The 22560-nt window shown below is 47.5% G+C and overlaps 1 protein-coding gene across 1 annotated transcript; it reads right to left on the bottom strand.

Moving 5' to 3' along the window:
• Nucleotides 1-12152: 12152 nt before the first annotated feature.
• On the bottom strand, nucleotides 12153-22334 carry LOC142023741 (uncharacterized). Its single transcript, XM_075015013.1, has 4 exons — nucleotides 22262-22334; nucleotides 18569-18907; nucleotides 14571-14680; nucleotides 12153-12266 (listed from the first exon to the last, which is right to left on the bottom strand). Exons 1-4 carry the CDS (start codon nucleotides 22332-22334, stop codon nucleotides 12153-12155), a joined length of 636 nt encoding a protein of 211 aa, XP_074871114.1.
• Nucleotides 22335-22560: the final 226 nt, after the last annotated feature.

Genomic DNA, 22560 nt, shown 5'->3' with positions numbered 1-22560 from the left:
TGGCATGGCTGCTGCAAAAACCTTCTGCTCACCACATCCGAGGTGCTCAGCTGGAGAAAGGAACAAGCAGAGACAGACCTGTCTAGCTGAATTAAGCAAATGGCAAAAGATGCGCACCTGGGCTTTCTTCCCATAGCAACTGCCCTCTCATCTCAGTGACCAGACATGGCTTGTCTGCTGGAGCATAGATCCATACCCTATATTCTAACTGCGCATGGGTGCCTGGCAGTTCTGGCTTTCCTCTTCAGTGCCTTCACTCCAGCTTGACACTGCTTCACCATCTGGAATTAGATGTGTCCATGCTCTAGGGCAACTGGTGCCTGCAGGGGCAAGGAGGGGGCACCCCATTTAGCCATTAACATTTTGAAAGGCCAGCAGGAAGGCAGTGCTCTTCCTGAGTACTATGACAAGTCACATGTCTGTCCCCTGAAAGTTTATCACCTAATAAGTGATTTTGTTGGTCTTTAAGGAGCTACAGGACTGCTTTTTTGTTTTGCGATACAGACTAGCCTGGCTACCTACCTGGGACAATATGTCGATACTGCCAGTTCTGCACCATGGCCCAGAAGGAAAAGAAACCTGCCCTACATGCATTCTGCTCGGCAGTTCTAGAGACTTCAATGGAATTTCCCAGGGTTGAACCAGCCCCGATGGTGTACTTCTCTGCAGTATTTGCTGTGCAGCTCTGGGGCTGCTAGACAAGGTTAGTGCTCAAATGGGAAACCTGAAGGCCTTGCTTTGATATAGCTCTTGTGGGAGCTGATTATTCAGTACAAATTGACAGCTACCCAGTCTGAGCTTGCTGCTCATTCTAGTCGATAGCAGCTGGTAAAAGCCTCAGACGCAAGCTCTGCTGTAAGTGTCACAAGTCATTGCAGCCTCGGCTGAAGACCATAACACCCCCGCAGGCTGGTTAACTCCAACCCTTACAAAATAGCAATCCACATCAGAGCTTCTCTGAAAAGAGGTGCTCCACTTAAACATGCCATTTCAGCAGACACTTGGGAATCTCCATCATGAAGGTGCCCCCCACCCCACAGCCTGGGATGCAACAGAAGAGGGGCTGGGGGAGTGACTGCTTTACTGTTGACTCCCATGGTTGCGAGTTTGCCTAGGGACTTTCCATAATGCACTAAGGGTTAGGTATTACTGTATTAGAGCACCAAACACCTCAAACCTCTTAAGGTATTTCTTCTTCCTGCCAAATATTACACTGCTATTTGCCCCCTTTTACAGTGAACCCAAGGGACAGACATGCCCAGGGTCATCCAGGAAGTCTGTGGCAGAGCAGGGACTTGAACCCAGGGCTGCTAATTCCTCACTAAGCTGCCTAGCTGCTGGAATGTCCTTTCTGTACAGCACGGGCAGAAAGATACTGTGAAATGGGCAGAAACCCATAAGTTGCAGGCCTCTTAAACCCAACACCATCACCCTCCTCCCACCCCTTTTCCCTATCTCACTACCCTGCACTTAATGGCTGCACTGCAAGAGGGCCAGTCAAGTCATTTTTTGCCAGTGGCAAAGCAGTCAGGCCTGGAGCAACGAAAACAAAGCCGAGACTCAAAAGCATGTGCTCTAATCTTGGGCTTGCCCCTGACTTGCTCTCCTGTCTCCTATTTGTGCCTCTGGGAAAGGGGGATCAAGATACTGCCTGCCCCCCCAGGGTGTGCAGAGAACCGATTAGTTCTTGGTTGTGACATGCTCTGAGCAGGCCATGTGCTCTATAAATGCCAAGTATCCCTTGTACCACTTGCATAACAGCAGCTCTCAGTTGGACCAAGGCCCCCAGAGTGCTCAGTTACTTACAAACATGCAGTGGGAACCTTCCTCCTTTCCAGATGCAGGACAGGATAGAAACCCGAGACGTGTCTTTACCCCTGAGCTCTGTGTTCCAGCCAGTCCCATTTCTAACCTGTGAGGAGAGAGTCAGGGCCCTCGGCTGCCCTAGGTCTGTAGAGCCCTGAATATCCCTGGGTACCTGCTTCACAGCAGAACACCCACGCAGGGCTCTCTCCTTGCTCAGCCGGGCAGCCAGGGCAGACCCCTGCGCATTAGTGGGGAAGGGATGTGACATGCTCCTAAGTCTGCCTGCATGAGGGGCCAGGTGCTGGCCCTGCCCAGCTCCCCCCAGCAGTACACACTGACCTACAGGAGCCCTGGCCTGGGTCCAGTGTGGGGACACATGCTGCTCACCCCACACTGTTCTGGGCTGCAGGCTAGTGCCACTGGGAGCATTTGTGGGGGAGGTGACTGATTTCTGGGAATGGAGAAGAGCTCCCATTAGCCCTGCTCCAAGGTGGGAGGGCCCAGCTCTGTGGGGCTGGAGCAGACTGATGCCATGGGGGGGCAGTGCCCTGGGCATCAGATTGGTGCTGGGCAGCAGCAGCCCCTCCCCCCCCACCATGGGGCTTGGAGCAGCCAAGGCTCCAAGGCTGCACCCCTGATGTGAGGGAAGCTGCTGCAGCTGGGTGCAATCACCCACAGGGCCCCAGCTGCAGCAGTGCATGATGCAAACCCATTCCCTTCCTGCCATCCCCTGCCCCCTCTAGAAAGCCTCACCCTGCCCACCTGCTACCCCTCACCCCCAGCCCCTGCTCTCATGCTGCCTGTCTCCCCCTCCCCAGGCCCCACCCTCCCCCACTCAGAGGCCACTGGGCAGGGGGAGGGTTTTTAAAGGGGGGCTCCAGAGCAGAGGGGAACACCCACTCTCACACACCCTAGGAGTACCATGGTTGCCCCTGCCCTCTCCTGACTTGCTGTGTGCATGCAGATGAACATAAAACCTGATTGCAGATTCCAGATCAGCTCTTGAGTTGAGCCTGGCTGATGCAGCCTGATGTTTGTCTGTGCACGACTCATTTCCTCACCCTTAGCCCAGGGAGACCCTTGGCAGGACATTCCATCTGCCATTGCATTCCCAGTCACACTGGGCCAAGCTCTTGTGAAGCAAGTTGTTAAGATGGCTGTTGGGAGCCACAGCTGAGCGTGTCTGACTGTGTATGGTGATAGTTTACTGAGCTTCTGTGCCTTGGGTTCGCCCTGTTGCATTATTTCAGCAGCAACAGTATTAGACTTACCACAACCAGTCTGTGTATGAGTGTGGAGACATTTCATAAGTGTAAACCAGCCCGAGGAAAAATAACCTGTTTTTCAGACAAGCTGCAGCTGTCAAGAGTGTCAGCTAGAAACACTTCAAAGGCTATAGCAACACCCAGCCACCCACCTAGCCCACCACTGTTTCTTCAGTGCACCAGCAGAGAACGACAGGCTAGCCCAGCAAAGGGTGTTTGGAATCCTGGTTATGTACCACCTGAGGTTCAATGTGGTCACTAAGAGCCAAAGCAGCTGCCTGGCCTGGGTTTAAGAGATATATTGCTGTCCTCTTCTTTGTGCCTTCTGAGGGCTGACTTTGGCCCTCTAACAGGGCCAGATGGGTGAGTCCATTCCCCCCCAGTAGCTCCAGTTCAGTGAGTCTTAGGGCTCTAGTCAGTGGACACAGACATCACTACAAAGCCACCACAGATTCCCCATTACATGTTACCCTCAATTTGCTTGCAAATGCACACCACCACCCAGAGAACCAACAGGTTCAGGCAGCACTCCTCCTCCTTAGCTGAGCATCAGACTGTACTCCATCCAGTGCTGGAACCTGCATGGGTTCTGTTGGGATGTTTACGTGAGCCTTTGGGGCTATGGTTGCATATCCCATGGGAAACAGAATTCCAGTGATATTTCCCTGGACTTGTTGGTTTCAGTAAGGCCAGGAAGATGGCGAGCCAGGGTGTTCCTGCACACTGCTGCAGTCAGCTTCCACGCACCTGGAGGGGACAATATGGCTCCTGAGGTCAGCCTTTAGTCTGACCTTTCATTGCTTTGGCCTCAACTCCAGATGGGAATTAGGAGGTGCTGATTTACCTCCAACACTCACACCAAGCCTCTGCGAGCTGCACTTTTGGGAGCATCCAAGTAGTATTTAAATTTAGCCCCTGACCCTCCCCATTCCAACATGCACAGCGGGAGCCTCTGCACTCTGCTTATAAATAACCAAAAGCAATCAGAAAAGCAGCCACCCCTCCAGAAGCGATCAGCCTGGTCCCACTCAGAGAAGCCAAAGAGCTTCAAGCACACAACTTATCACTCAATATAACCAGCAACCACATGAAAAACCCACCAACATACATCTTTAAATGTCACTCGCTGCCAATGCAGCAGACCTGGTCAGTACCTCATGTCTCACTGCTGAAAAACAATATACTGCACCCTGGGACCTTCGGCAGTAAAGTGGTCTCTGTGGTTTGTCAATGGGCTCAGGCAGTTGCCAGAGCTGCAAGGCAAGAATGGTACCGGAAGATTGCTCAGAAGAGCGAAGCTGGAGGAGTGCACAGGCTCGTACGTGAAGTCAACTCTTGGGAGGCCAATATAATCCCCCTTCAAGTTGGGGAGCAGTCTGAGAGCAGGGGCCCCCAGTCTGAGAAAGGGCTGCAGACTCCTGCCTTCTGCATCCAGCCAGGTTCTTGAATTCAACATGCTAGCTCCTGATCTGAGCCCGAGCCAACATTCAGTGAAAAGGAGCAAAGAAAGTTCTCAGAAGAATGAAAAGATATTCAACTTGGCCAGTGCTGAGCTGTTGATATTTTAAACCTTTAGTCTGAAATGAACCCTTGCTCCATGGGTCTGGGAAACTGATTCAATGTTATCCAATGGATGCATTGCCACAGCAGTCCAGATGCAAAGAACAAAAGAAAACTATGTTGAAAACAAGCTTACTGCATACCTTTGCCAGAAGGTCTAGAATGATAGCAAAGTTGAGCTGGAATTGTTGCACTGAAGCAAGTGCAAGTAAACATCCCAGAGTCCTAGACCATTCCTAGCAGGGGTTAAAAACCTCCCATGAGGAGATTCTACAGCCTCCCTTGGAAGCCTATGCCAGAATTCAACAATGCTCAGTTTCCCTGCCTGCATAGCAAAAGTAGAACTCCTTTGCTGACAGTTGAGCCCATTACTTCAGATGTCACCTTCAGCAGGCATGCAGAAAAACCACCTTCTCCGTAACAGTCCTTAACATATTTGAAGATGCAGCCCTAGGTCCCCTGCTCAGGCTTCTATTCACAAGACTAACAGGCCCATTTTTAAATCTTCCCTTGTAGGTCAGATTTCTAAACAGTCTTCATTTTTGCTGTTCTCCTCTAATTCCCTAGAGTGTGCAGCCCAGTACTCCAGCTGAGGCCCCACTGGTGCCCAGGCAAACAGGACAATTAAAACATTGTTAATACACCTCAGAATGACATTCACTTTTTTACCCTGCACCACCCATTCACTTTGTGATCCCCTGCGACTTCCAGATCCTTTTCAGCATTGCTGCCTTGCCAATTATTCTTTAGTTGGTCATTCTGGATTTCAGTTTGCCTTCCAAAGTGCAGTACTTTGCTTTTATCTTTACCCAATTTCATCTTGTTTTCAGAACAATTCTCTCATTTGGCAAGGGCCTTTTGAAAAATCTAATTATGGCCTCCAAATGAGACATGCACAAAAATAGGATTTACAGATGCAGCAGATTATCCCATTGAAAGTGATAGGTTACAGACACATTCTTCCAAAGCATCTGAGTCATGCATATTTATATTCATAACCCATTCTCCGAAAAGCATGGGGAAAGGCCTATCGTACTGGCACAGAGGCCACCAGGAGGGCATCTGGGGCACAGGGCTGGCCAGGTTCACACCTCTCACTGCCACCTGTGCCTCTTGCTTGCACTCCTGAGGTTGCTGGTGATTTTTTGTTTGCATGTGTGGATGTGTACATCAGATGCTTTTAACTCAGGGCATATCTGCATCCACTCTGCCTTTGAATCATGAAATCTGTCCTTTCACAATCACTCGCAGGTGCTGGAACTAGGGGCTCGAGATGCTGAAGCATCACCCCATTGTAAAGTGGTTTACACCACATGCAGGGGGTAGGGAGTCCCTGCCCCATGGTCCAGATCTAGCCTGCAGCTTGTCTGTATCTGGACTTCAAGGCTCCCCTCCCCAGCATCCAGACCCCAGTGGGGAGCCCTGAGCCTCATGGGCTGGACCAGATCCATCCCAGGGGCTAGAAGAGACTCAGAGCTGTGAGTTCTGTGCATCACTGCCTCCACTCACCCTCCCTGCCCCCTGGCTGGGGAACAGCAGCACTGCCTGCAGAGAGGCTTTGCCTGCTGCTCTTTGCTGTTGACACAGCAGCCTTGTTCCAATGGCTACTCCTGGCAACCGATTTCCCCAGCCCTGCCTTCCTCTCCTCTGCAGCCCAGGCACTCCAGAGACACCGGCTCTCCTCTTTGTGACATGCCTTTGTCATGAGGCTGGCAGCATGGTGCTGTTCACTTCCGAGAAAGGCCCCCTCCTGCCTCAAGATCAGATAGATGAAGGTGGCCCCATATGTCATGTGCATATGGGGGTCCAAGACTCAAGAGGCCCACCCATGTCCACAGGAACGAGCGGCCTTAATGAAAGGCAGTTCAGCTTGTGAGGTCATGAAGCCAAGTCTCAAGGGATTCTTCAATGGCCTCCCTTAGACATCAGGTGCCACCTCCTCCTATCCATTCAGTAGGTCCAGGCCCAGTGAGTCACTCCATTGTGCACACTAACAGTGTTGCTTCTCAGAATCAGAAGCAACAGTCTAGGGAGAGGGTGTAATGAAATAGCTGGTCCCCTCAGATTGTGGCACATTCTCTTCTCTCATTGGTAAATACAAATGTTTCTTCAGCCCTAGTTTGTGGTTCCTTTTCCTCACTCTGGTGTATTTCGAAGAGCAGGCTCCCAGAAGCCATGGTTCTGCTTTAGGTTTTTTTAAGTTGGAAGGCATGCTATGAGTCAGGACCCCTGTGCAGCACCCAAGGGCCAATCTGAGTTCTGCTGCACACTGGGGGCAATTCTTTAAGATGGTCTGCATGAAATTAGAGCATGCATAAAGACAATGCGTGTGGATATCTTTAAGGCTCACTCTTTCTGAAAGCTGCAAAATCCATCTGAGAGCAAATCCCAGCAGCTATTTGTCCAACTTTACCTCTTTGGCAACAGATAAAGGGTTCCTCGCCTGTTTACTTTCTATCCTCAGCTGCCATATGGTGCTGTTTTACACTACTGTAACATCTCTGTTCCAACCCAGAGGCATCAGCATTTCAGTGGTGGATGAGGAGGAGATTATTGCATGGGTGAAATCACACCCTCTTCCAGGGTAAGCACTGGACAAGTGTCCAAGTGGAAAGAACATGCCAGGAGCTTCTCCAGTGCATCTCTGGGGCAACTCTAGATGAGTCGAGCTTTGTGCTTTAAAAGGCACCAGAGAAGTGTGCTTGGCTAATACACTGACACTACAAGGGAACACTATTTAGGGGTGCAGCTAGCACTCTGAACGGCTGTGTATTGGGGTAGGTTCTGGGGAAGCCATGCTGCTCCTTTTGGTGGCCATGCTAACATGGTACACAGTAAACTGTCCCTTCCATGCAGTGTGACTCAGCTGTAACAGAGCTTGGCCCTATAGGATAATGGAGCTCTATGCTACAGCATAGCCATTACCAAGCCATCACCTGGTACTATAGGAGACAAGGCTGAAGCAAATATTTACAAAGCTAGATCCATTGAAGGTCTAAAGTGTATCATGCAAGACAGGTGATGTTCCATGCACCAGTCAGTGCTAGATAGAGGGAGGTGACACTGGGCTACTGATCAGCTGCAGTGGGGCTGGCTTGGGTTTAAGGGACTGTCAGGAACTTACAAATATATTAAAACCACACAACTTCCTAATGTGAGCAGCAATAGTTATGTCCAGAACAAATTCTGTCCAGTCCTGCTCTCAGCAACAGTCCAGATTGCAAATTTTTTATACCAGAAGTGTCTAGTTGGAATCTACACCAAAAAAAAAAATCTATTCATGATCACATCTTTGGCTCCAGCCCTACAAACAGTTATGCATTGCACCAAGGCTAGTACCAAATGGATCAAGCTTTCTGAATGTCTATTTCATGAATCCAGGTCCCTCAGCACCACATGGGCACAAAGCACACACAACCGCTTTGTTTTATGAGTTTTATTGGCAGTTTAGAACCAGCAATAAGAACAATCCAAATATTGCAAAGAAGTGGGTAGTAGCTTGTATTTCAGAGCCAGCCCCCTATCCAAGCTTTAGTAATATTCTGGCCCTACAGAAAGGCACCAAAAGCCATGTCTAATTACAGAACAAAAAAAAAAAAAAAAAAAAAAGCAGTCTGTAGCACTTGAAAGACTGACAAAATAGTTTTAGGTAATGAGCTTTCCTGGGGTAGCTCTGAAGTGGGTCTGACCCAGGAAAGCTCATCACCTAATAAATTATTTTGTCAGTCTTTCAAGTGCTGTGTGATTGATTGTATTTGGCTGGCTACCATAGATACTCTTAGTAACAGATGCAGCCATGTTATTCTGTATCCTAACAAAACAATGAACATGTTCTAAGTGAACCTCCACTAAACAGAGGGTTGGTTATTCAAATGTGTTGCAGATATGTATTTGATTATTTTTATTTTCCCCCCCCCCCCATCTTTGAGGATTTTTCTTGTGTGAAAGGTGCACACAGCTGAATAATTCCTTTCCCCAAATCCCTACTCTTAGGGTAGCATTGGAGAACACTGCATAGTACACAGTTGTTTCTCAGTTTCAAGTGCAGTGACTGCTCCAGATTTCATTGTGCTTTGCACAAAACCCTCAAACTAGCCTAAAAGTAAAGCCAAATATTCAGCATCTATATTTGTGTAGACTAGATGAAAAGGCATAGCAATACCAAAGAGAGGTACAGCTTTCCATAAACATGCATTCAGTTTCATACACCATTTAAAGTGGATTTGGTCTTTTTCCAACAGTTACACAGTAAAATATTAAATATTGTAGACCTCATTCTGCAGTTCTTACTCAGGGAAATTTCTAGTCAGTGCAAATGTAGCTCTGCCTGGATAGAGATTACAGGGCCTGGGTTGAGACACACACAATGCTCATACAAATGAGTATTGCAAACCCATCATGCTGAAGACAGTTGTGCAATAGTATACCAGATATTCCATAAACTGCTCATGCACAGGTAACAGGGCAGTTAGAAGGTCTTTGTTGAAATACTAAGTCAATCAGCCTCTCTGCTGTAGTTACAGTTTTGTTGCAGTCAAAAGCCCTCTCAGTACCCTCTCCGTTCTAAGATCTCTCAAGCTCTCTTCCTGGAGCCTTCTAGGCTACAGACCACAGTGTTTCCTGTCAACAAGGCCCTGCTTATCTGTTTCACAGAAGAATAAAGCCTCTGTCTCCACTGTTTAACAGATTTTTTCATATTTTCTCTACAGTACTTTGCTCCCCGGTTAAAAGCCATGCAGGTACTAGGGCCAAAACAAGCAAAAGCAGCTCAGGTGCCCACATTAGGCCACCTCAGAACCAGTTATCAGAAGTGCTGAGTATTCACAGAACAGCTGCAAAAGGGCCTGCACCCTTTAGCCACACACTGAACAGTTTTGTGATGTACACTACCATAGAGGTAAAGAATCTTGCCCCCTTAACAGGCCTAAGGCATGACAGCATCTCTCACTCAACACACAGCACAACTCTAGAACAGGGGTACACACATTTTTTTTTTTTTTTTTTTTAAACACACAAGGTCCCACTTTTTGTTCCTGCAGGTAGCAGCACCCTACCCCACCTGTCTGTCTAATGTAACCCCAACTGATTGAAACTTCAGTTACACTCATATAAAAAGAAGTTTGGCACATGTAAGAAAACAAGTCTTTAGATTGAAAACATGAAATGGTCCATAAACATGACTGCACAGACAAAACCAGTAACATATCAGCATTTTCAAGGAGAGGGAGGAACCTGGCACCCAGCAACCAACCATTCTGCACCCACTTATGCAATTTCACACCCCCCCAAAGGGTCCCATCCCCACACTTCACCCCCTCCCCACACCAAAGAACATTCTCACCTGCTAATTTCCTTCTTAAACAACCAGAAGTCAGGAACAATATCCAGTTCCCCTACCTCTGCAAGGCTGTTTTATGCCATCCTGAGGCTGGGGGCAGTAATTAATTAATTACCCACAGTTGGACCAACTCTGAAACTCCCTCCACTCCAGGCAGGCAGCTGTGGTCTATCTTCTTATCTAGCCAGAGAGAAAGAAGATAAACACCTTTCTTGCTAGCCAATGGGCAGGGTATATATAAACCATTAAAGAGCGAATATAGCTTTCTATTCAGCCCACTGAGTTTCCAAAGTCACCTAAGCAAAAGAAAGGTAAATACCCCTGAATGACTTTGGTTCAGGCTTATCCCGTTCCTGAGCAGAAGCCTATATATTGATTGTGGCTCAGACTAACTGACCCCGCAGGATGTTTTGAAAATCATTGTCCTGTGCAGTATCCCTGAGGTGGTTTTACTGAACTTTATTGTAAAACAACCTACATTAAATAAATAACTGGGAAGAGAGACGGCAGCTTCTGCCTCCCCTTCAAGACATCATGCCATGATCATCAAAACTTTACCATGTCCTGAATCTGATGCAGGAATCCAAGCCCTCTTGTTTTTTCCCTAAAGCAACAACAGGCACATACACGACAGGTCCAGCTTTATCCCTGTGGGATTCTCAGTGATCACAGGGTGTAACCTTGTTGTTTGCATTTGTATATGCCATTTCCCAAATAGGGTTTGAATACTGCTCTGAAGGAGTGTGGCTCTGCTTTAATACATGGAGGGTCACACAAAACCCAGATGCATGTGCTTTGTTGCAAGTGCTGGACTCATCTATTTATACATCCATATTTTCATGAAGATTCCCATCATCCTGATGTCCATGGCCTACGCTAGGGACACGGGTAGTACAAGACTGAGTATAGTTTAGGTACCTAGGAAATCACAGGAACAACAATACAATCAACACAGCCTGAAGTAGGCACCTAAGCTCCCTCTGCAACGAATGGGGAGAGTGAGGAGCCTTAGAAAGGCAGCCATGAAAGCCAGAATACTAGGCAGGAAACCATCCAAGGTAGCCCCTGGGACATGTTGCCCCAGCTATTTCCCAGTGATAGATGTCTGTGTGCAGGCTTCTCTCTGTGCTCCTGATACATAAATGGGAACTTGCTACCTAAGTTGTTTCGTGCAAGAATGGGCTGGGAATCTGCCTGAGCTCACGCAAAACAACCACCGGAGGAGCTGGTGCCTACTTCCTACCTTTAGAGTATTTAGACATGTTTTGGGAGACCCAAGTTAAATTTCTCCCCTCTGCCTGAAGCAGAGAAATAATTTGAATAGGAGTCATGTAGCTCTTAGGAGAGAGCTCCAACCACCGGGCCGGGGGAGAATCAGACGTGTGGTTTTTGAGCTCTCTCCCGCTGAAGCTGTTCTATTGTAGATAACGACATGGAGTCATTGTAACTGGGCACTTCAGTCCTCAGGTTACAGAGTCATTTTCTCTCCCGAGGACTAAGCATTTCTTCAAAGTGGAAGTTTCCATAGGAGATATGGCAAGAGCTCTACACCAGCATATGCCATCACCCAGTAGACCAATCACTCACATCAGAGACCTCTGCTCAACAACTTTCTTTCTCCCAACAGAAGGGGAGAACTGAACCTAGGTCTCCCATATTCCAGCTGAGTGCACTAACCACTGCATTTATAAGGTAGGCACCAATACCACCACTTTCCTCCAGCTAGATTTTCAATGGGATGCACTCTGGTAGGCCAGGCCTCAGTGTGCCTATTGGATCACACCAGCAGACAAAATAGGTGCAGGGACATCTCTCTTCCCCCGGCTTCTTGGGCTGCTCTGGGGCTTAGGTAGCTAGACACCTACAGGCTCAGACACAGCTACTAAGGTGCTCAGGGAACTTTTACTGTAAAGCGGGTGCTGAACTTATTTAGGGACCTACAGGTTTAGGTGGAAGATGAGTAGATCTTCCCCAGCGCACGCTCATACATGCAGGGATGCACATATTTCTCTAAATTTTCTGTAGATAAACTCCCTCTACCCTCAAAGTGGTCTTCACAATTGAGTAAATTAAGCAGAAATATTAATGAGGCAGGCTTTTTTTTTTTTCCTTTTTCACTGAAGGGAACAACTCCCTGAGATCAGTCTTTCCAACTCAAGCACAAGGAGAAGGAACTGTTGAGGTCAGCTGGCAAGTTCCTGTTCATAGGTGTTTAAAGCGTGGGGGTGTGCCCAGGACATGTCTTCATACACAGTATTTGCTTGCTTTATCTTTCTTTCCTGGCAGTGTCTCTTGATCTACAACAAAACAAAATTAAAATCAAACACTCCAAGCCGTCAGGCAGCTGAGCAGGTGTAGGTCTGGACCAGGACCCTACCAAGGAGCAGTTCTCACCTCTGTGCTGGGAGTTCCCAGCGGAAGATGGTTCTGCTCATAGCCCAAAGGGACTACATAGTATGACAGGCAGAAAGGGCTGAGTTAATTCCGAAAATTCTTACAGGCTCTTCCACCAACTGCTCTTTAGATTAGAGGGCTGAAACCATCAGAGGCTCCAACTGCTATGGACAGTCTGTGTTAAATGGCTTGTCATTATGGTAAGTGGAGACACACAGGGATGACGTGTGGGGGTTGCATGTACAAGGGGTCACATTCCCCTGCCCCCAGTGTCCAGTGTCCCCCCCCCTACTCAGTGTCAGCACCATGCAACTTTCTGAGTAAGAGGTGGGTGGGGGCGGAGCAGGTGGCGGTGGCAGAGCATTGGGTGGAGCAGTGGTGGAGGGGGCAAGGCAGGGGAACAAGGCTGGTGTCCCCCTGAAAGCCACATCACCATTTGCCACTGGAGACACCACTTCCTTAGGAGATACTTGGTGCTGCCTCAGTGGCCTTATTCACCTGCAGTACCTGTTAAACCAGGGCTGGCCACACCACCAGACCCAGCCTGTGGACTGGACTGCTATGCTGGGACACTCAGGAACACAGCAGGAAGATGCTTAAAGCAGTGTGGGGCTGCCCCAGTCTGCATGAAGTGGCTTCCTGCTCCAGGTAGCTCTCTGCTCCTGGCCCCAGGGACAGGGGGAGGCAAAAGCCCCTCATCACCCTGTTTCTGGTTTCTGGCCAATAGGAGCTCAGAGATTTTGCTGGGGTTCAGCACGCAAAGCCTCCCTCTCCCTTTGGTGTTTGGAGCACGGAGCCACATGGAGCAGGCTTGACTGATCCGGGGCTGCAGTAGGCAGGGAGTCTGCCACAGAGAGCTGTGGGCTGGGAGCCACCTAGGTCAGTGCCTCCCAACCACAACCTGCCTCTGGCACCCCAGCAACTCTCTCTCACCAACTCCCTGCCCCAGGTCATGAGCGAAACCCTCTGCAGCCCCCACCCCAGGTCACAGCTCTTTCCTAGACTTTGCACCCCCTTCTACATCCCTCCCCCAGGCCAGAATTCTCCTGCACCCATAGCCCCTCCCAGACCCTGCCCCCACAGTCACAACCCTCTCCTTCACCCAAATTACCTCTCAGCACCCCCCCTCCCCGATCATCTCCGGCATCGCAGCCCCTTACCTGAAGCTCCCTTCTGCACCCAACCTTCATCCCAGACCCTGTGCCACCTCTATGGAAAAGAGCCACCTTGGACCCCTTACCAAAATCTTGGCATGGCCCCCCTTGAAAATGATTGCCCACCCCTGTGCTAAAGACATTAGAAGTAGGCTCTGAACAAGGCTTTCAGTCAATCCTGTTCCACAGTTCAAAATACCGCTCACAAATAGCCATGTGGGGAATGAGAGGTGGGGGCATGCCTCACGCTCAGCTCCTTGCCAAGGACGCTTTTCTGCACCAGCCGTCTCAGGCAGCTTTAGTGTGCGGGTGTGGCAGGGAGGCAGCCTGTACTGTCCTCTGGCTCTGGGCTTCTTTGTGACCTGCAGTGTCCCCCATCTCCCCTCCGAACACCACAAGATGGGGTCTTCCCTCTCATCCATCCTAGTAGGGGACTGGTTGAGATGCAATTCTTCAGTGCGAAGGGCAAATGCAGAACGTGGGACTTGAATGCAGTTACCAGGCTGAGGTGCATTAGCAAAGCTCGGGGCATGTCTCGTGCCTTCCTCCTCCACTCTATGAAATTATTATCAGTATAGGCTAATGGTGACTGAAAACCAGGTGTGCAGACAAGCCAGGAGCCGCACACCCTCCTTCAGCAATTTACAAGTAGTCATGACATCAAGGTTCTTCAGCACTCCAAGGGATGGGACCCGTGGGATGGGAGGACAAAGGGAAAACAGAAGATGCACGTAGTCCTAGAGTAACAAGAAGTCCTGTAGAACCTTAGAGACTAACGTATACATTAGATCATGAGCTTTCATGGGTAAACTTAATATATTTGTTAGATTCTAACGTTCTTCAGGCCTTCTTGTTATTTGCAAAGCTACCGACTAACACACAGCTGTCCCTCTGAGACTATAGTCCTAGAACTTTATCATATGCATGTCTTAAGTCTCCCCTGTGTTTTATGTGCACAGCACTTTAACAGGTGTGGCTGTGCACAAGGACAAAGCCTTCCTGTAGGGTCGGAAAATGAAAAACACGGAGGCTGGGGCTGAGTGGCATACTTACATCCATGTGAGACAGAATGAAGCATCCCAGCACAGAAACCAAGACCAAAGCCAGGACGGAAAGGACATATGGCACCCAGGAAGCCAGGTGACATTCTGCCTGCTTGAGTTCTGCAGGGACTGGATCTGAGAAGAGGAAGAATTTTGATCTCATGTCAGAACGTTATGTTGCTCTGCAGGGGGCTCCACAAGCCCATCAGTGTCACTGTCAAGCCTCATTACCACCTGCACATCCCCAGTGTTGCACTACACTGCATCACGGAAACCTTTGGACTGCTTGTTCTAGCTAACATCACCCTCGGCGATACACTGAACTGAAGCAAATGGATCCAAAGCTCAGGAAATCCAGGAAAACAAATCTCTTCCTAGGCACCAAGGCCTTTGCTACGCCCACCTCTAACTTTTCAGCCCCTGAAGCTTTTCTGGAAATATTTGTTTAGCCTCATGCAATCAGGCTATGGTCAGAAGGAGGCAGACAGGGCTCAACAAGACTTAAAAAATAAATCCCAGGCAAAAGGTTCCTGGGTTTGACGTTGGTCATTTGGGGAACTCTGAAATAAATTCTAAACAACTGTGGTACATGCAGACATTTAATGTACAACTGGAAAATCAAGAACCCCCCAGCATGCCCGTGTGGTTTTGCCTAATGTCCAGTTATAAATATGAATGGGGCATTACTAAATTCTGCTACTCCCAATATAGCTATTTGGTTAGATCAATTTAAGGTAAAATGACAGTTGCTGCTCTACACCATCCATAAAAGAGAAGAAGACAACTAGTGGAGATGGCAGTATGGCTTTCATTCCTGGAAAGCCAGGATTTAGGTGCCAACCTCACTGGGATGGTTGCTACCAGTACAATCGATGCATGGACACATGGAGTAAGGAGAGGCTAAGCATGAAGTTTTACTGGTCTGGTACCGTGGGATGTAGTGCTGTGCCAGGAATGACATGTAAATCTGCCACTTCTCCAAATAATTATTGAGCAACTGGCCAACCACTGTCCAATGCCACAGTTGTTGCAAAAAATCACCATATGATAGCCATGACTTTGTTACTAATGACAGCTACAGCCACACATTCTTACTGAGCGTCAGGTGCATAGATTCTAAAAATCTTCACAGGCTGGTTGGATTATATATTTGATTACATTAAAAACATAGGGAACTAGATAACATAGCCTACCACTGGCCCTTACTTTATCTTCTCTTTGAGCAAGGGCATTATGGAGCTTATTGTGGCAGGACAGAGTATTCCCCATCTACTCTTTGTTTAAAGTTACATGGTGTTTTGTAACTCTGTGGCAACAACAGAAATTCCTACCACTCTCCTGTCTCCAGTAAAGCCCCTGGGATAAGGTTGCAACAGCCACGTGGTTATACAATCGTTTGGAAAAAGACTAGGTGGGAATTGCACCTTTCTGTTTAGGATCTCTGTCCTCCAATGAGCTAGACTGTGCAAAACCCTACCCCTGGTGGTTGCTTACACAAGGATTTGCACGAGTGAGAGCTGCTCTGTTTAAACTAATGTATTTTTGTGTCATCTCTACAGCGTCTATAGCCAAAAACAATTTTCCAGATTACTCTGCAGAATCAATTGCTGGGAGATAGTGACTTAGGTTCTATTCTGCCTCAACATCTCAACAAAACTATCACCAAAATAGTTGCTTATAGAATATTTATTACGGGCACTGGTGACGCAAGAAGTAGATGGAGAAAAACCAAACCAAGAGTTTTGTCTTTGGATGCTAGGCTGGCTCTGCAGCACATGCAGGGAGCCGGACTATCTGCCGAGTTGCACATTGACCAGATTGGGTCAGGTGACATCACTGAGTCCTTCATTCTCTCCTTCCACTTTGTAGCGAAAGAGAGAAAGGTGCCGAACTGCAGGGCAGCTATTTCAAGGCAATATGCTACAACTACTTTGTGCCGTCTGGCGCTGCAAAAATGATTGTGGGAGTGATCATCCTGGGTGGAACGGAGCAGGCGGCTCCATGTGTTGAAAGGGAAGCTGGAAGGGCAGAACAGAGAGCAGTACATCAGTAAAGGACGGGAAGAAGTTGATCTCGCAGAGGTGTCTTTGGTTTGCTAGTCTTTGCAAAGAGGTGGCCAGACCTGTTCTGTTGGGCAATCTGAGCACTGGGAACAACACCCTAGGGGCAGGTTAACAATGGGAACGATGTTACCCATCTGTCTCTCTAAGAAAATGTGGTGTTACCAGGATATAAGCATGCAAGAGTGGTTCTTCCATCTGGCAGAATTGTTCTATCACTATCCTTGAAACTGCAGTTAAAGGTCATAGGATCAAACTCCTCTGTTCCTTATGGGAAAGGATTTGGGAACTGAGGCTTGATATTTACTCATAATGCAACGATCTGCTGCTGTAAGTTATCAGGTTCTGGGGGTAGCAAGGCCTGAACAGTAACATTATTACTGATCAACAGGCAATATTTGGGTTTTGTGCAAGAGGCAAAGTGGCGGTACTGGAATCTGAGAGTCCTTGGTAAAAATCCCAAAGGGGGCAGCTTGCTTTAGACATACTCTTTCTTATGTAGGCCCACCTCACTGAGGAGCCTCTGAATCCTCTCAGGTAGCTTACTAGACAGACCTCTATGTACTGAGTGTGCACAGGCTTTGAAGGATTGTAGGTCTACAATGCAGTGGTGGGCAATTCTGGGACTGAACTGCCACAGAGGGTCTTTAACCGCTGCTTCTAGGGTTGGGCCGGGGCTGAGGAGACACTGTAACAGAGCCCTGTTGTTCTTGTTTGGGTTGAAGTCACATGAGCAGAGTTAAGGCTACCCGGCAGCTGAGTTCTTATTTATGGGCTCCTTCCTCACAGCTAGAAATTGGGAGCTGGAGAAGCGGGCAGCCAGTTGTGCAGCAGGTCTGAATTTGACTTGCAGATAATCGAGGAAAGAATGATACCCTCTCTCATCTGGAACTGGTGCTGCCAGCTAGCACTCTGCAGCCTAAGCTGGTCACAACACAAAGTTGCCTCCTGCCTTGGTTCCCCCGGACTGCCTTTTCCATACCCCCAGCCTGAACGGCTGCTCACTCGGCTCTTGTGCAAGAGAGGACCCAGAAGTAAGCTTATGGCAGAGTGCACACTCGGATGGGTTGGATCTGGGTGTAATGCTACAAGCGGCTGTCAAGCTTTATTACAACTTGAATTGTGCCGCACCATCTACTGATCTAGTACAGACCGAACACCTTTACCTAGTGCAGTCTGTTGCACATTCTAATCTGTGGTGTTAGGATAAGTGGTAGGTACAATTGTGTTGGGTTTTTGGTGGTGTTTAAGATCCATTATTTGTATTTTTGGTCCTGGAGGTGATGGAGGTACACCCAGGGGTGTATCCACAGCCTGGCCAGGTGGCGGCACAGTCACCTATAACTATTCATAGGAAAGGGGAATACCGTGGAGAGTGGACTAGAAGATTCCCACCTAACCCACAGCTAGGACCCCCAGGATTTCCATTATCTTTATTAACATAAAGAACCCAGATAGGAGTTCCCTGCTCCCAAGTAACCTGGGAAGGAAAGGGGGATTACGTTTATAATTTTATAGCTAAACTATACATTTTTTGTGGGGTGGGGGATAAACAGTGTTGTGTGTAGGTTTAAAGCTACAAAGCCTTTGTTTTCTGTATGTTGCTGTTTAAAATAGCTCTGAAATCTTCTCAAGGCAGGAAAAAAAAGCATTTTACTTTCACACTTTCTGCAGCCTGTTACAGATGAGACACACTCTCTGAACTCTCAGCCAGGGACTTGGCTGTTGTTCTTTCATGTTGTCTTCAGACTGAAGAATGATGGGTTTTATATGTGAATAAAACCTAACTATAAGAATATCCCTTCTTTTTATAAAGTCATCCTTGACTTTGCTAATATACTGAAAAATCTAACTATTCCATTAGTGTTCTACCACTTCCTCAGCCATTTCAGCTGAAAAGAAATACCCATTTGTTTTGCTCTAAAAATATATAAAGAACATACAGTACCTTTCACTACCAATATGGTGCCTTGGCCCCACACCTTCTGGGGATCATTATTTACTAGCACGCTTCCCCTGCAGACATACAAATCCGTGTCGTTTTTCTGCAGCGAGTGAAGTGTTATCCTCACTTCTGTGGAGTGTACAACGACCTCCACGCGGTCTTTGTATCTTGCGTCCTTGGGATAATTTGTACTGTTAGCTGTGATGTATAGCACGTTCATGGTGTTTACAACTTCTCTTTTCAAATACATCCCTGCTAGCTTCTTCCCTTCAGGAATGAAGCAAGTGATGTTGGCCGACTTGCCTTCATGAACCATGACAATAGGTGGCTTCTGTGTAACATCTGCATGGAGAGGAAGAAAGGAAAAGATGGCATTACCGTGCAATTAACTGGGAACTGTTTGAGGCTAGAGTGAGGGTGGCTTCACACTTGCAAGCTCTTCCAATTACATAACACCCTCTCCACCCCAAAACCAAGAGTCCTTGCCATATGCGCTGTATTCTGGCCCTTCTCTTCATCGTTCCAGTCCTCTACAAAGGGAATACAGGGACTTGTAGTTCAGTCACAGTTAGATTTGCAAGGCTTGATGGGAGGTGAAGCAGGATATAAAAGTCCAAGCCACTTTCCTAATTTAAAAGGAGACGTGGTGGGGCAGAAAGCGTTTGGGAGTCTGGCCTCTGGGAGACCTGCAGGGGAAAGGCAGTAATAGGCTTATAATAATGTAAAGAGATAAGCCTATCTCCCAAAACTGGAAGAGGGCGTCAAGTTCAGCCCTTTCCACTCACAGCAAGTACTACCCCAACAGATCTTTTCAAGCTATTTGCACTACCTCCCTAAATGCCCCCCTCCAGGGCTGAGCTCACAAGCCTCAGTTTAGTAGGCTACTGCTGAAGCCATGGAGCTCTCTCTCCCCACATGCAAGTCGTGAGGTGGGGCAGTACCTATCTGGACCCTGTACTGCATGAAGCCCCAACGTGAGAGGAAATGGGTTATTCATACATCCTATTGATTGGGCTATGGCACTTCCCATAGTGTGGGGTCTGGAACAATTTGTGTGCTGGAAGTCACTGAATCGAACTAAGAACCCTCATTATAATGGAAACCACTAAACGTCAGGGGGTACTGCAGTATCCCCTTAGAGTTACTATACAAAAAAAAAAGGGGACCTCCCTGAGAGAGGGGTGTATCTATATCAGTATTTACCAACTCACATTGTATTAATGTATTATAGTATATATCGTCCATCAATACAACGAGAGTTGGTAGGTACTGATACAGATACCCTCCCTCTAGAGCAGTGTTTCCCAGACTTAAAACGTTCGGGACTTTGGCCTTCTCCCCATACCCCCTCTCCCAGTGCCATCTCAGTGCTCATCTCCTGATTTTTAGTAATTTATTTTCTGCCACGTACCCCTTGAAATCTTTTCCAGTTCCACCAGTGGTACATGTACCACACGTTGGGAAACACCGCTCTAAGGGGTCTCCTCTTTTTGGAAAGGCCAAATACGGTAACCCTACACGCCCACATCCCTAGTTCCAGCATCTATGCCCAAGGGAGGAAGCTTTAGTCTGAGATGGCAAAGGACTACTGACAGGCTCTAGAGGGGGGCTGTGGTAGCCTGAGGAGGTATGGGTGCATGGGGTCTGCTTTTGGGCTACATTTTCTATAGTGATAAATCAAGGACCAGAAGCGGAAGCTTTGAGTTGGAACTTGAGTCATTTTGAGTCAATTACAACAGAACTCTTTCCCCCCCTCAAAGGAAACTGAGGCACGACTTCACCTGGAGGCTAGAAGGTTAAGACACACCCTATGCCCTATCTAAAAGTGAGAGGTGAACAAATGTCTCCTTTAATAGCCACTTTCCTCCCTGTGACCATCTCAGAAGCTTGTCACTATTACCTTGGCCAGCTTCCTGAAGCCAGCTGAGATTTCTTACTCTGGGTCATATGGGATCAGCATCCCAATGAGTGAATGTGTATGTGGCCCCTGGAGCCTGCCTTCCCCCAAGCTGCCTGACACTTCCCCTACAAATCAACTCATTCCCCTCACAGGACTTCCCCTGCCACGTATGGAGACCAAGGTTCACATCCTTAGTTTGGGTGTTAGTAAGTATGACAGTCATAGGGAGGCTAGAGGGGTCTGTAACCTTCCTGAAGTTTGAATCCCTGGATTTCATACCTGATGTCTGCTTACAGGGCATGCTTTAGCTCCAGGGGCACCGCTTAACCACCAGTCAGGGCTTGTCTACACTGCTTTTCCCCCACCTCAGAAATACTCTTTTTCCCCCCCAAAAAAACCCCAAAACAAAAGCAAACACTGCTCACACATTCACAGAGCCAAACTTAATAATCTGGGATAAAAAGGTTTTTACCTCAAAATAATTACTCCAGGGCATATACATAGCAGGAAGCAGGGGAGGAATAAGAAGGGGGAAAAACAAGCAGGGGCAGGCAGAGTCATCTATCATTAAAAGGACCCATGGGAGGAGTAAATTAAGTGGGATGTGCCATTCCTGCAAACAGCAAAGGTGGGGAAATTGTCCTTGTAATGCAATATGTTTCAAACCATTATGCAAAGTGGCCCAAATTCTAATCAGACCAACACCAGTGGAAATCTCTATACTGAGCTTGTGGATGACATTTCTGAGCCCATACCATGATTTCATTATTTCCATACAAAAGTATTTCAAAGGGGTAAAGCAGAGAGGAAACTATGAAGATACAAGCAAAATAATTGGCACTGACAAAATGAGTGTTGGTGAGAGGAGTGCTACAAAGCTCTCATACTATAGCCACTACTTTGGACTGATCTGCAGAATTCATTCTTTAGAATCATGCTCTGTAGTCATCACTGTCATGTGTTCCCTCCTCTATGCACGGACTGTGGTACTGCAAAGGAAGAAAAGCAACTGAACTTGAAGAAATCCCACAGCTGTATTAGAAAACCATTTCCAGTGATTTGAGTCATACAGTAACAAATAGTCTGAACCGTCAAAAAGTTCCAAGAACTCTTTGTTAAACATTATTGGGATTTTTTTCCTGGCTGTAGGCTGGACAAAATATATCACCTGAAGTGTATTTTCTTTTGAATAAAAAAATACTAGGACACAATACGCAGCCCTACCATATTTGAAACGGGCTGGGAAAAACCAAATTCAGTCTTAGAAAATTTTAGAAAACATCTAAAATGTTTGTTTGCTACGTTTGTTTGCTTTTAAACTATCTCACCTCTGCCAGTCAGGGGTGGATAATATCATCTAGCAATGCCTGGAGAGTACATTTGCAGGTTACAGCAACATAGTAAAGTCCTCTTCCAAGCAAGTTTGATAAAGAACTTCAAGACCCTGCTTTCCAGAATATGAAAGCCTTGCAAAAATATATGTGCAAATGCCACAACTACAGGCACCAACCAGGTATGTGCAAATAAATAGCAAGTGACGATAGGGTAGAGTGGGTCAAACCTTTCTCAGCACTCATAGAGACACCATGTGGCACATACCTGGTGGAATTTTGTGGGTAATAAGGAAAGGGTCTGGATCTATTTACACTTGTGGACAAATAATCTTCTAAACTACTTGAAAGGGGGCTGAGGGGACCTATTGTTACCCGCCAGTCATTGTGAACAGCAGATCATTTGCCCAGACAAGAAGAGTTAAAGTTCCAAAAAGAGTTAAAGTTTGAATCTTCACTACTTACGTGTCGTGCCTGGGACACCCTGGAAAAGCAGGAAGAGGAGAAATGCAGCAGGAACATCAGATGTCCAGGGCATTTTCACAAACCTATGGAGCTTGATTTCTGTGCTACTGTGTCAAATCCCACTGAAGGTAAAGTGAAAAAGGGCAGTGTTTTAGACAGAATTTATTAACTCTCTCTCCTGTGATGCAAACCAATGAGAGCTGGCTGTTAACCACATCACTGACAGAGTAGCAAAACACACTGTTGCATGAAGTACAGCTGTGCGGGGGGAAGACATCCCAAACCACAGGTGTTTGCGG

Source organism: Carettochelys insculpta, chromosome 20, assembly GCF_033958435.1.
Source record: "Carettochelys insculpta isolate YL-2023 chromosome 20, ASM3395843v1, whole genome shotgun sequence".
Lineage (NCBI taxonomy): Eukaryota > Metazoa > Chordata > Testudines > Carettochelyidae > Carettochelys > Carettochelys insculpta.
This window is presented reverse-complemented; position numbering and strand designations above follow the sequence as displayed.

Coding starts and splice junctions, on each gene's coding strand:
- LOC142023741 (XM_075015013.1), bottom strand. CDS start 22,334: ATGCCCTGGACATCTGATGTTCCTGCTGCATTTCTCCTCTTCCTGCTT. Junction 14,681..18,568: donor CACCATATTGGTAGTGAAAG/GTACTGTATGTT, acceptor CAGTCCCTGCAG/AACTCAAGCAGGCAGAATGT. Junction 12,267..14,570: donor TCATTCTGTCTCACATGGAT/GTAAGTATGCCA, acceptor GTTTTGTTGTAG/ATCAAGAGACACTGCCAGGA.